Consider the following 14,195-nt stretch of genomic DNA (forward strand, 5'->3'; position numbering starts at 1 on the left):
TCGACCCTCCATGTACCCTGAGTCCGCTGAGTTCTTCTTTGTAGAAAAGAAAGGAGGGGGCCTTCAACCATGTATTGATTACCAGGGCCTCAACCAGGTGACAGTTAAGTACCGGTATCCCCTGCCACTAGTTCCTGCAGCCCTTGAACAGCTAAGGTCTGCGACTATTTTCACGAAGCTAGGCCTACGTAGCACGTACAACCTGGTCCACATCAGGGAGGGGGATGTGTGGAAGACGGCCTTTAGTACCACTTCCGGGCACTACGAATACTCGGTCATGCCGTATGGACTCGCCAACACCCCCTCATTGTTCCAGAATTAATCAATGAATTCCTGAGGGACATGCTGGGGAAGAGCGTTATCGCATACATTGACAATATTCTGCTATATTCGACATCCCTGGAAGAGCACGTTAATCATGTCTGACAAGTGTTGCGCCACCTGCTGCAACATCAGCTTTATGTAAAGGCTGAGAAGTGTGAGTTCCACCAACACACAATTTCATTCCTAGGGTATATCATTAGTTAGAAGGGAGTCACCATGGACCAATGCAAAATTCAAGCGGTGATGGAATGGCCCACTGCCTGCACCGTCAGGCAGTTGCAACGGTTCCTTGGTTTCGTGAACTTTTACTGCTGGTTCATTCGAGAATTCAGTAAAATAGCACAACCCCTGACGTCCCTCCTGTGTGGTAAGCCCAGGTGACTCCTTTGGACCCCAAATACCCAGGAGGCTCTGGATAAGCTTAAGCAGCCTTCACCATGGCCCCCATCCTTAGACACCCGAATCCCTCCAGACTGTTCGTCGTGGAGGTTGTGGAGGTTGAGGCAGGGGTGGGGGTCATTCTATCTCAGAGATTCAGAGACAAACCTAAGTTGCACCCCGTAGCATTCTTCTCCCGAAAGTTGTTGCCCGCTGAACGAAATTATGACGTGGGGAAACGAGAACTCCTGGCAGTTAAACTGGCCCTAGAGGAGTGGAGACACTGGTTGGAGGATGCTGTCCACCCATTCATAATCTATACGGACCATAAGAATCTAGAGTACCTGAGAACCACCAAATGTCTCACACCCCACCAGGCTCGCTGGTCCCTGTTCTTTTCCAGGTTCCAATTTACTTGGTCATATAGGCCAGGAGCAAAGAACACGAAGGCCGATGCGCTCTCTCGAATCTAGTCCCCTGAGAGTTGGGTGGACCACGATGGTTATATCTTGCCCCCCTCCTGTATTGTTGGCACCATAGATTGGACCCTAGATCAAGCCTTAGCTTGCTTCCCCAGGTCACGAATCCCGGCAGCATGTCCTCCCGGTAAACAATTCGTCCCGCAACAGTACCTCATCACTTGGGCCCACACGACACTAGCGATGGGCCATCCTGGAGCTCGTCGCACATACCAACTACTGGCTGAGAGATATTGGTGGCCCCACATGCCTAGGGAGGTACAGCGTGTCGTATCCTCGTGCTCCACCTGTGCTCAGTCTAAGGTACTGCGTACCCTACCAGCCGGGAAATTGGTACCTCTACCTACCCCTGTATGCCCGTGGTTCCACCTGGCTCTAGACTTCATCATGGACTTGCCAGAGTCACAAGGTAACACCGTGATACTGGTGATCGTCGATCGGTTTTCAAAACCCCTGTGGCTAATTCCACTACCGGCCATCCCATCTGCCTTTGCCACAACAGAACTACTTTTCCAACACGTGTTTAGATACTTCGCCATCCCGGAGGAGATCGTGAATGATAGGGGTCGGCAATTCACGTCTCAATTCTGGGCCAGTTTCATGGAGAAAATGGGGGTCACCGTTAATCTCACTTCTGGGTACCACCCCCAGGATAACGGACAGGCAGAACGGGCCAACCAAGAAGTCATTCGATTCCTTCGAACCTTTTGTGCCACCCATCTGAAGGACTGGGTCCAATTCCTCCCATGGGCGGAATACGCACAGAACTCCTTACGACATTCCGCCACCCAGCTCATCCCCTTTCAGTGTCTTTTGGGCTACCAGCCACCATTATTTCCCTGGAATATTCCCTGTGCTTCATCATATGTTATAAAAGGCCTCGTTAACTTCAGCTTCTCGCGAAGTAAACGCTCATCTGTCGTACACTGTTGTTTTACCAAGCTGGATTTTCCTGGTTATCGGATATACTGCCTGTTTCTAGTTTACGATTCTCTGCCTTGCCTAGTTTGGATTGTTCACCTTCGTCTATTTTCCGTGTTTCATCTTCCGTCTGATCCACACTCTCTAATCTTGACTGTCCGTGCTTGTCTCCAACAGGTATCGTAACAGTAATAAGCACATCTTAATGATTTCATAACATTGGCATTATGGAAACTGCATCCTATGCTTTCACTTTACTTAAAGCCATCAATGATGCATTTATAAAGGTTAGTAATTGTATTATAACTCACAATAAGTATTTATAAGGCAGCACAACACAACTATCAACAACAATATAAAATTATTCACTTATTGGACCTTGAAATAAATCTGCATTACCAATAAGTCATTATAACTATAATATAATAACATTATAAAAATGCAGGCTGCATTTTTATGAATACATTAATGAAACCACAAGACTGACTAATTAATATGAATAAATTGGTGTGTAATGTGTTATGAGCATGGGCACTGAAAAAAGCAAGTGTATCACTTATGAGTAATTATAACAATAATATAAATGTAGCTATATCTTTTATTATAACGAAGTATAGGTCTTTGTGTCATTATAAATGTGTTTATAGAGCAGTAACACTTGCTTATAAACAAGTATAAATGGGGCTATAATTCATTATAAACATAGGCTTCATAGAAACTGTTACCCATTTCTCTTTTTTGGGTGTTCTGGGAGTAATTTTATGTTATATTCACACATCTTTCCTTACATTACATTTTTATACACACTGAACTTTTTGATAATGTTGTTTGTTGGACTGTTCCTGTGTTAGCTGAGTGCTCATAGGTAATGTAGTCTGCCTACCTGTATGAGATAGGTGACTCGGGTCAGTAGATTGCTGAGGGTGATTTTAGTTTGTCTGAGGCCACTTTTAGAAGGCGTATAAGTGACAGAATCTCCACACCAGGAGCAGACACTAGGCTGTATCTGCAGGGCTGTGGGGCAGATTCTGCACACCACTCCATATGTCACTTCATTCCGACCACCCAGGTCCAGCGGGGACTTCCAGCGTAGAGAAACCCCTCCCTCTGAGCTCTCGTACTCCCAGGACAGAGACACAGGGGCCGAGGGGGGGGCTGGTAAGACAAACATACTCTTACTCAAAGCTTTTCTTTTATAATATAGTTTTAAAAAATCTCTCTCTCTATCTATCTATCTATCTATCTATCTATCTATCTATATATATATATATATATATATATATATATATATATATATATCTCTCTCTCTCTCTCTCTCTCTCTATATATATATATATATATATATATATATATATATATATATATATATATATATATATATATATATATATATATATATAGTCAGGGCCCATATCAAGAGAAGGAGTTTAATAATATTAATTTAACTATAAATCAAAGGCCTTGGCTGGCATCTGACTGTTTACATCACGTGACCATACTTTTCTGCTCCAATCAACGACGCAGAAATAGGCAACTCTTGACTGTAAGCATGCTGTCATGTGGCATTTATAGCGTTACACTTCATTGGAGAATTGTGCAGCAGAGCAGTAGACTTTTCAGCCTAAAGACCAATACACATTGAATGCACATGAGATGTGCATTGTTTTACACACCACTGTCATTCTTTTTTCACTCATGTGTGCGAGTGATACTTAAACTCTTTCTAAGTTCAATAATTCAGAAAGAAATAGGCCTATACATAATATGACACATGTAATGAAAATATGTACTATTGATGCAGTAAAAAGCTATATGGCTCTGATAATTAAAATAATAACATACACATTTAAATCATGAGCCTAGTACATGTCTAGTTGGATTAGATTTATAAAATAAATATATAGCGGGGGTCAAATTAATTTATTTTACAATTAACAGGACCTCTGGCTGCAAAACGTTTGAGATCCCCTGCTTTGAACCAAATGTTTTTCATCACTTCAGTTTGGAATGAGCCTACAAATAGCTGTCATGGCCTTTCTCTATTCAAACTACCCTACCTAGGCATCATCATTTTAGAATGGACTGCAGAAATTAATTTGAGTATTGGTAATCAAAACTGTTCCTTTGTTTCTTAGCTTATTTAAGCCGATACTGCTTACTGCTTTAGCCTACTGCTTATTTGATTAAGATTATTCTTTTGTTTTGGAGTGGTTAAAATCTGTAAAGTCATGCTACAGTAGTCATGTGGTCCTTACCAGTGCAGGCCGTGGTGTTGGCATCACTTGGCGCCCGGTAGAACCCACTGCGGCACTCACACACTTTAGAAGCCTCCAAGCTGGTTCTGCTATTAGCTGGACATTCAGTGCATGAAATCGAACCCGACACGGCTTTATAGAAGCCCGTCTGACAGGCTGAAGACAAAAAAAGTTAGGGTTGGGAAAACAAAGGATACAGACATGAGTGATAGGAGGGGTTTGATGTATGAAAAATGCTGTCAGCTTTAATTTTGCAAAGTAAAAACATCTACACAAGGCCTTATGGAAGTGCTGATCTGAATTTTCCTGTCAGCCACGTGTAAATAATGAAAATGTGACAAATTCCAGATTGACTCAAAATGTTCTGTATGAAATACATATATTCATACTGACACAGAGCCAAAAAAGCATATTCAGGTGAGTATGTGTAGAAGCAGATATACATGCAAAGGTGTGCATAGCTCCATTGAACTACCTGAGTGCTGGTCCTTAAATACCTCACACGTTTCTCTAACCATGAGTATAGTGCTGTCGAACAAGTGTAACACCTTTTCAAGGCTTCAGTAGTGTGCATATGTCTGAGTGCGGCACGTCAGAGCATGAGAGAGAGACAAAACAGCAGAAAGCAAGAAAGTGTGGCAGTTCTCTCCAAGATAAAAGCTTTTCCTTGTTTTCACTTCGACTAAATCTGAGATTCGCTCCCAGCACCGATGTGAGAGGCGAGAGAGGAAGAAAATAAGGCAGAGAAAGAAAATGATGGGGATGTTTTCTATCTTTTATGCTGTTAGAATTCATTATGTGATTTCCCCAGAGCTGTGACAAAGAAGGTACAAAAAATTTTGTGGTTTTCAGTGATCTCTCAGCTCCTCATCGTTTACTAATCACAGCTCCATACATACTGATTCTCTGACTTTTTTCCTTTCATGTAATATGATAAATGCAGGAATAACAATAGAGATGTTAAGAGAAGTTTGCCATCCTCTTTCTCGTTTTATCTTATCTGTGGAACATTTTGGGCACAGAGTCTGTTTACTGTTTGTCAGCTATCCCAAAATGAAAATGTACATTACAATGCACATAACTTATAGATGGAAGAGGTCCGCAAATCCTTTACTTGACTGAATGCATAAATGGATGTAAAATTGCTCAGAACATCACACGATAATGAAAGTTATCCAGTTGAGGGACAGTTGAGGGCAAATAGATCAAAGAGACAAAGGGATGTGTGTGTTTGTGTAAGTTTGATTTTCTTTGGGATTTAAATATAAAAATAAGGGGAAAGTTGACATTTCAAAGAGAGGGGATATATTTTATTCTCAGAGACTGTAAAGTAGGAATTTGTAGATGTAGTAGATCAAAAGGAGAAATGCAGCATACAGGAGTGTATAATCTGCCGTTGACATTGTACTTGGTATTTAGATCCCTGACCCAATTTCTTCCCCTCTATCTCTCTCTCTCTCTCTCATTTTTCTTTTGCTCGCAGCGCTACATACTGACTGAAACACAACAACATACACATTTCCTCATTCTGTGCCTCCCAGAGAGCCGCCAAATAAACCCAAGCTGACTTTCAAACTCACTTGAGCAGTAAGAGATGAATGAACATGTTTTCTCTACAGTATTATTTTTCTGATTTTATTATACATGGTTGTTATGCTCTTCTAGCTCAGTGCATTGAACAGAAAGACTATTAGGGCCTGATAGGATTGCCCCACATTGGCAGCGTTTCAGTATATATATCCTCTCCCCATGGCTAACCGATAACACTGTAATGTAACATCAAACACCAAAGACCCTTAGCCTTGGCTGAAACTACATAACTAATCACCTGATTCACACTGAAACCAGGACAAACAGCAATGTAACCAATTTGAACTTAACCCTGGCTGATTTAAACTATAGCAACCCATGCAGCTAAGGAATGTGAAGGAAATTATAGTCACAATTAGCACAAAGCAACCAAGTCCAGTTTGGTCAAAAAGCTAGCAGCCACAGGACCTAATGGTAGTGTATGAATAATGTCTATATCTTTGTACTGAGCATGTTCACAATCATTGTGAACATTATTCTGCCAGAGCACTATTGAATTCTCAATTTCAACTGGTGAAAAGATGATGTTTTAATTTTTTTTTAATAATAGCATGACTCAGACTGTAACTCAAATTACAGTCTTATAATAATAATAATAATAATAATAATAATAATATTAATAATAATAATAATAATAATAATTCACAGGTACCTGTATGGCAGACACTCTAATAATTTAAGTTTAACATCCATCCATCCATATTCCATACTGCTTATCCTACACAGGGTAACCTGGAGCCTATCCCAGGGAACTGGTACAAGGCAGGGGACCCCCTGGACGGGAGCCAATCCATCACAGGGCACAATTGCGCGCGCACACACACACACACACACACACACACACACACACACACACACCATACAATTTGGAAATGCCAATCACAAAGCATGTCATTGGACTAGGGGAGGAAACCGGAGGAAACCCCCGAAGCACAAGGTAAACCCCGTAAGCTTAACAATAAACAGATGTAATAAAGCTATTGCTATTAAACAAAAATGTAAGATGGATGATATGGTGAAGCTTCCTGCAAGGACAGTGTTTATTTAACAACATAGACAGAGTCTCAAGTGTCAGCACGTTGTAACATTCAGTAGTAGGGCCGCTACTTACCGCAAATATTCCATCACATTGTACATGTACATTGCTCCTTGTTTGCTCTTTCTGTGTGTGCTCACGACCTTGACAACAAATCCCATCATCTAGCAGACTGAGCTGGATAGAGATCACATGACTTATACCAAAAACAAGGATGGCAAACCTTAATTCAGAATCCAGAACCAAGCCAACATTTTTTCTTTCAGTACCCAAAAGGTCGTGAATTTGTCCATATTCAGTATAAATACTGTATTCTGCTGCTTCAGAGTTTCCATGAATGAGACTATTATATCATTAAGTTCATTAGGTATATTCAATGTGCCCTTCAAAAACACCTGAATGAAGTTGAACAGAGAAAATCATGTTTTTTAATTTTGCAATGTAAGAGTCTATACAGTATGTAAATCTATATGATATGATTCACTGTGATTATATATGGCAGATACACTGTAGAGGCAGAGAGGGAGGGTGAGAGAGAGAGAAGAGAGAGAGAGTGAGAGAGGAGAGAGAGAGGAGAGAGAGGGGGAGAGAGAGGAGAGAGAGAGGAGAGAGAGTGAGGGAGGAGAGAGAGAAATAGGAGAGAGGGGGAGAGGAGAGAGAGAGAGAGAGAGAGAGAGAGAGAGAGGGAGAGAGAGAGAGGGAGAGAGAGAGATAGCATGTGTATTCAGTCTGCCCAAATGTGCATGAGCATGTTTTTTGTGTGCCTGCCCAACACGTGATCATTTGATCCAAAAACATGTCTGTTTCTCTGCGCCTGTATCTGTGATTGAACATAAATGTGCATGTGTGAACGTTTTCACATTTTTATATTTGTTGCAGAGTGAATGGGCTGAATGTGCGAGAGAGAGAGAGAGAGAGAGAGAGAGAGAGAGAGAGAGAGAGAGAGAGAGAGATGAATAGTTGGTATTTGTGTATTTAATGTCAAGAAAACATGCAACTTATGATTTATGGTTTCAGAACACTGTGCTTATGAGTGTTCCTAAAGTTTGGACTAAGAAGGGCAAATGTTTTCTGCTCCCTCGACATAGAACAGCTTGCAGAGCTAAAATGTCAGGACTTTGTTACTCACTGTCAATTTAATGTCATGTTGACTTTTCACGCCTTAAAATATCCTCCAGTGTGTCTACAACATGCACAACCTCAGTCTTTCCCATACCTTTTCTCAATCTTTGCAAGGATTTATGCCAGCTTCAGTCTTGCATCATTAACTTGTGTCCACTTACTATATGTTGGACCCCATCCCCTGCACTTTCTGTCACTTGTTCACAGTTGAGTGGCTAATACATCAATGTGACCTAAATGTGTCACGCCCTGCTCTTTTCATCTGGTCTCTTGCTCTCTCTTTTCTTCCTCTTCTCTCCAAGGTATTTTCTCCTCTGATTCTATGCCATCACCCCAGGAATTAACTCCACCCTTTGTTGCTGGACCTCTGGGAGGAAGAGCACTTGTTGCTGCTGCGTCTCCTTCATTTCATCTCAAGAGCTCCTCCCTCCCTCCCTCCCTCCCTCCCTCACTCACTCCCTCCCTCACTCCCTCCCTCCCTCCCTCACTCACTCACTCACTCACTCACTCACTCACTCACTCACTCACTCACTCACTCACTCACTCACTCACTCACTCACTCACTCACTCACTCACTCACTCACTCACTCACTCACTCTCACTCTCTCTCTCGGTGTGCTACACAAAGCAGTACAAACAAGAACACTTGCATCAACTGCCTCCTATTGTTAAGAGTGGTCAAGAGCAGTAGTGACACACAGACACACACATTAATTCTATATGTGCACATTCACTAAAAACTCTTCTATTGCTCACATGTGTATTGCACAGTGACAAAAAAAGGTACAGGCTGCCACACACACACACACACAGTGCAGTGACACAGACATGCACACTATAGAAGAACACTGGGTGCTGCAGATGGTCTCTTTTGTCTGTAAACAAATCTGTGCAACTAACCACCCCCCCCCCCCCCAACACACACTGTCCATTGTAATAACACACACACACACACACACACACACACACACACACACACACACACAAACACACACTCTTCTGTCCGTCAAGCAGAGATTATAATTACAGTGACAGGAGGGCACATGGACTATTGATTCAGAGCCACACTGACACAATGAAGACATACAACACGCTTACGCTCTATTGATGCGGACAAAAAGAAACCGTTAAGAATAAAATTCCTATAAACGTGCAATAGTTTGCAGAGTTGGGTATGTGTATTACACTTGTGAATCTGGGTTACCTTGGCGTGGATTGTCCTTGTGCCTGTATTAGTGTTTTGTATATATAGATTTGTTTTTATCCTGTTTTTATTAGATGGAATTTTGAGTCCAATTGAAGTGTCGTGTTCAGAGGCATGAACACCAGAATGTGGAGTCTGGAGGCAAGAATACATTCTGAATGACAGGAGATTGATTGGTGATTACACAGACAGGCATATCTTACAGGCGGCGATGGCTCAGTGGTTAAGGTTCTATGTTAGTGATATACAGTAAACACAATGAGTTCAGAATCCCAGTGCTGACTCAGAGCCACTGATGGAGATTGAACAACTCTCATTTGTATACTTGGAATGTGTGATGTAAATCGCTAGATACTAGATGAATGAATGTAAATGTAAATAATCCTGTAACGTAGACATAGACATAAAGAGGTTCAAACTTAGACATAGACATAAAGAGGTTCAAACTATCTCAGTAAAGTATTACTAACTCACCTAGACAGGCAGAGCCATTATGATTTGGTTCATATCCTGCATCACATGTGCACCCTCCTACAGGCACCATCCATTCACCCTCTGCATTACAGTGCATCCGAGGTGCCGTCCCGCCCTGCGATTGGCTGTGAGGTACACAAGTCCCAGTCACTGGCACCAGAGCTGTAGGCTCTGCCCCTGAGGGCGTGGCCACATAAGAGGCCAGGTACAGTGTTGTTGCTGGACAGCGGCGGTAAAAGACGGACACACCCATGAGTGACACACACGCTCCACTGTCTACAATAGCCAGCACAAATCTGAGAGACAGAGACAGAGAGAGAGAGAGATGAAAGAAGGTAAATAATGTCATGCACTACATGCTCATCTGTCATTGAGAGCTGAAGAAAACAGGCGAATGTGGACTGATTAATTCCCGTTGTCTGTTTTCTCTCCATCCAGACTTTATTCCTGCAAATATTAGCGCTGGAACACATTGATATTTACTCAGTTGAATTGTTTTGGCCGCACAGGCACACAAAGCCAACTGAACCGCACAGAGTTTCATTTCATCTCGGAACAGTAACCCATCACATATCAGCACTGGACCATGAAGTGATATGAAGGTGACCGTGAAAAGGTCAAAGGGCATCGCCATAGTACCCGCGACGTGTGAGGGGGGCAAAGCTGCGGGTCTTGACGTTGATGCGGCGCGTCCGGTCTGGCTTGTACTGGTGAGGAAGACTTGGCTCCACACGGCTAAAACTCTTGTCTGCTGCGATGGTGTCTATCTTCACCCAACCCTCTCTGGTCTCCCCACTCGAAGGCTAAGAGAAAGAAAGACAGCGAGAGAGAGAGAGAGAGAGAGAGAGAGAGAGATAGAGATAGAGAGATACTTGGAATTGAACACATACCAGATAGTACATGGATTTAAACTGCAGTTTGGCAAAAATGCAAGTCATCATCAATGCGCCTCAAAATGTTTATTCTTTCACATCAAGTAACTGCTTTATCCTGGTCAGGGTTGCAGTAGATCTGGAACCTAGGAACACTGGTGTGAGGTGGGAATACACCCTGGATTGGACACCATCCACCATGGTATCATGCACACACATATTCACACCTAGAATCAATTTATCCTAGCTAATCACTACCCACTGCATCACCATGTCACACCTCCATATGTTTTCATGTGATTTTGACTGTGCTCCTTCCCAGTATTCATATACAGCACATAATTCAAAGTATAAGTGAGACTTATCAATCCCTGTCTTCAAAACATGTGTTTTTAATGTTAGGTTCCATTGCATATGGCCCTGAGGAACTTTAAATTGATTTATTGTTGTGTGTTACAGATATTGTTTTCAACATGTTTTGTTCTGTGTTAGCTTTAAGGCCTAGGTTTTCTGTGTTATTAAATGTTTCAGGATATTAAGTGTTTAGGTTTTCTCAGTTCACCCCGTTAATGTGTTTTCAGTCAGTTGTATGAGCTCTGTGCATGTGTGTCTGTGTAGGTCGGAATTGGTTATGAAAACTAACATAAGTTAAAGACTCAGTTGTTTTATAAAAAATAAAAAAAAAACTTTATTTCCAGTGTGTGATGGATCTGATCACTGCAATATAGACCAGCTATTCCTGTTAGTGAACTCATAACAGGACATAAATTATCTGCATTATCTGATCCTGAGAGAACAAGATAGATAGAATGCATGCAAACATAATATTTGGAGACTGTATTAAAGGTGTCATGGGATGTGCCAAAATAAAATTTAGAGCATCCTACATCTCATATCCTCGTATCTCAGATCCTATCTCATAATGCTGGGCTTTCATTTGCAATTGAAGTTCTAGTAGGACACCTACACTAAATCACACATGTTGCTGAGACTTCCTGTGCATCCGCTTGTAAAATACTTTAAATAATGACTTAAGAGCTGAACTCTGTGGAATGCCATGTCCCATGAACTAAATCTAAACTTAGCAAACTGCAGTACTTGTCAATTTTAAAAAAAGAGCGAGAAAGAAAAGAAAAGAATAACAGCCTCCAAGCATGTTAAGTTTTCCGTGACGTACAGTATAATTCTACAGAATGAGATCCAAGTCTAAGGTGAATAATTGGTTTAGGAAGTTCAGCATACATAGGCTGTCTATTTTATTAATTCCGTGGCCTTTGTTTGCTCTGGCCCAGGTATACCCTCTTGGTGAAAGCCTCTTCAGTGATCATAGCACTTTACCACTATGTTTGCACCTGAAGTGAATATAACATGCAGTGCTTTCCCATTTCCTGGGCGAACACACTAGCCCACTGGCTCAGACTGAATAGCAGAAAATACATCTTGGTTTGCTTTGCAGATTGTAACAAAGAAACCATGACCACCCCTTACATTCGAAGCAAGAAAGCAGAATGAATTTAATTACATAATTGAATTATAAAATAGAAAGTTTCTGGCATAAAACCACTAACATCAGGGTATGATTCTGTGTTCTTTTTGCACTTGATGGGGTGTTTCATTTGTACTAATTAATGATGAAATAATACATTTTATTTAGTAATTATATCACTAGCAATTTAGTTATGTATTAGTATTCATATTGTTAAATAAAGGAAAGGTGTAGCAAATTTGATCATACGGACTGAGAGTCATACTATGAGCCAAGAACCTTATAATCTTCTCACTACTTCAAGGGAAGGATAATCTGTTACAATTGCTTACTACCTTCTACCTATTCTGACCCAATTTGACCTCAATTTAGTCATTGCATATTTCCACACATGAACTAGTTCTCCAGTATTGCACAACAGCTACAAAGAAGAGCAAAGCCTATAATATGTTCCTTTCGAGACATATGAAACCAGCCACTACATTTTTTCTACAATGTGGCTGAAGCTAGCACATGCTGTGATTGACAGGAAGGAATGACATTCCTCCCACCCAGTCCTTAGACCTGGCCTCAGATGACAATGCCATTGTTGGAATTCAAACTCCCAATCTTGTGATAATCAGACTTATTGATCTTACAGGTTTTTCTATTCACTTGGTCAAGATGTCAAAATTTAACTGATTAAAATAGCCATGTTTAATATTTTGTCAGGTGCCTGATGTTTGGGTCTCATACAGCAGATGCAGCTTTATGTCATAAATTCCCTGCTTCAGTGTGGTGTGGTTCCGAGTGGGACATTTACTGCTTTCATTTTGGTTTGTTTTGGGTTCACATTGCCATGTGATTTTATTTCTGTCTCCACCCTGTCTTGTCATTAGTGTGTTATCCGATGGTGTTTACCTATTCAGTGTTTAGTCCCTGATTAGTTTATCTATCTATACACTGCTGGGGTTTTTTTCTGTCTCATTGCAAGTCTCATTATTGTGGGTTCAAGTTATTTTGTTGTGAGTCCCTAGTACCTTAGGTCCATGTGTATTACTTCCTGGTTTTGGCCTTCACCTGTTTTCCTCATTTAAAGATTACGGATTGTTAGGCTCCAGACTATGGAATTAAATTTGTACCAAAAGTATTGAACGTAAATTTGTGTTAATCCAAATCTCACTAACCAATGAAAGTATCGCTGTTAAGCCCTGCCCACACGTGAGATTCGCACCTGAATGGCGAACATAAACTTTCGGCGTGTAAACAAAAAGTTTGAAAGCGTAAATTAAAATTCTAGCAGGGCATTAATAAACCATGATTAGTGACAATGAAGATTAGAAAACTATTAACAAAGAATACTGTTTATTTGAAGAGCATGTTAAATTTTTGCCACTGAGTTCACTGTTTTCAGTTTCAGAGTGTTTTTCTTCTCTTATTGTATTTTTATTCTTTTCTTAAAAAGTTATATTCAATACATTTGGCACAATTTTAATTCCATACAGACTGGTGCAACAGAAAATGTTTGCCCTGTTCAAACTCTCAATCTATTGACAATACCATAGCTATTCATGGCTGTGAGCCAAGAGAGCAAAATTAGCTGTGCTCTAAGGGTGGGAGGGATGGTATACTTTCACTCTCTTGTCAAGCAGAGTGACACTTGCCAATTGCGGGCATCTGTGAGCTCATGCATGTGGAATAGGGCAGATAATGCTTTCTTCCATGTGTGTTAAACCACCCTGTGATGCTGCATGCAGCAGTTAGAAAAAGTTACTGAGGATGGCTTCACATCTCAGAGGAAGCATGTGCCTGCCCCACATTCTCCGGCTGGTAAATGTCATGTGATAGGGGAGAGTTAGCTTGTGGGTATGAATTGGCAAGACCAAACTGGAGAGAAAAAAACAAACAATATATATATAAATAAAAGACTATGGATTGTTGCTGTCTGCTTGTGCTCTGACCCCCCACTTGGACCTCTGACAACAAATCAAGGATTGCCCTTAATAAGCATGGGTTGCCTTTAATCTCTGCATATTACACAGCAAGCTGTAACAGTAAACATTGCCTTCTCATAT

General features: G+C 41.2%; 1 protein-coding gene across 1 annotated transcript in view; it reads right to left on the reverse strand.

The window, feature by feature from the left end:
* The window catches only part of ephb6 (eph receptor B6), a 65,084-nt gene that overhangs the window by 26,405 nt on the left and 24,484 nt on the right, over positions 1–14,195 (reverse strand). Inside the window, exons 4-7 of the mRNA XM_017477517.3 lie at positions 10,423–10,586; positions 9,784–10,079; positions 4,358–4,513; positions 2,986–3,257 (exon numbers count right to left, since the gene is read on the reverse strand). Of these exons, the coding sequence (XP_017333006.1) occupies positions 2,986–3,257; positions 4,358–4,513; positions 9,784–10,079; positions 10,423–10,586 (888 nt within the window). The remainder of the gene's footprint in view (positions 1–2,985; positions 3,258–4,357; positions 4,514–9,783; positions 10,080–10,422; positions 10,587–14,195) is intronic.

This window comes from Ictalurus punctatus, chromosome 1 (assembly GCF_001660625.3).
Source record: "Ictalurus punctatus breed USDA103 chromosome 1, Coco_2.0, whole genome shotgun sequence".
NCBI lineage: Eukaryota > Metazoa > Chordata > Actinopteri > Siluriformes > Ictaluridae > Ictalurus > Ictalurus punctatus.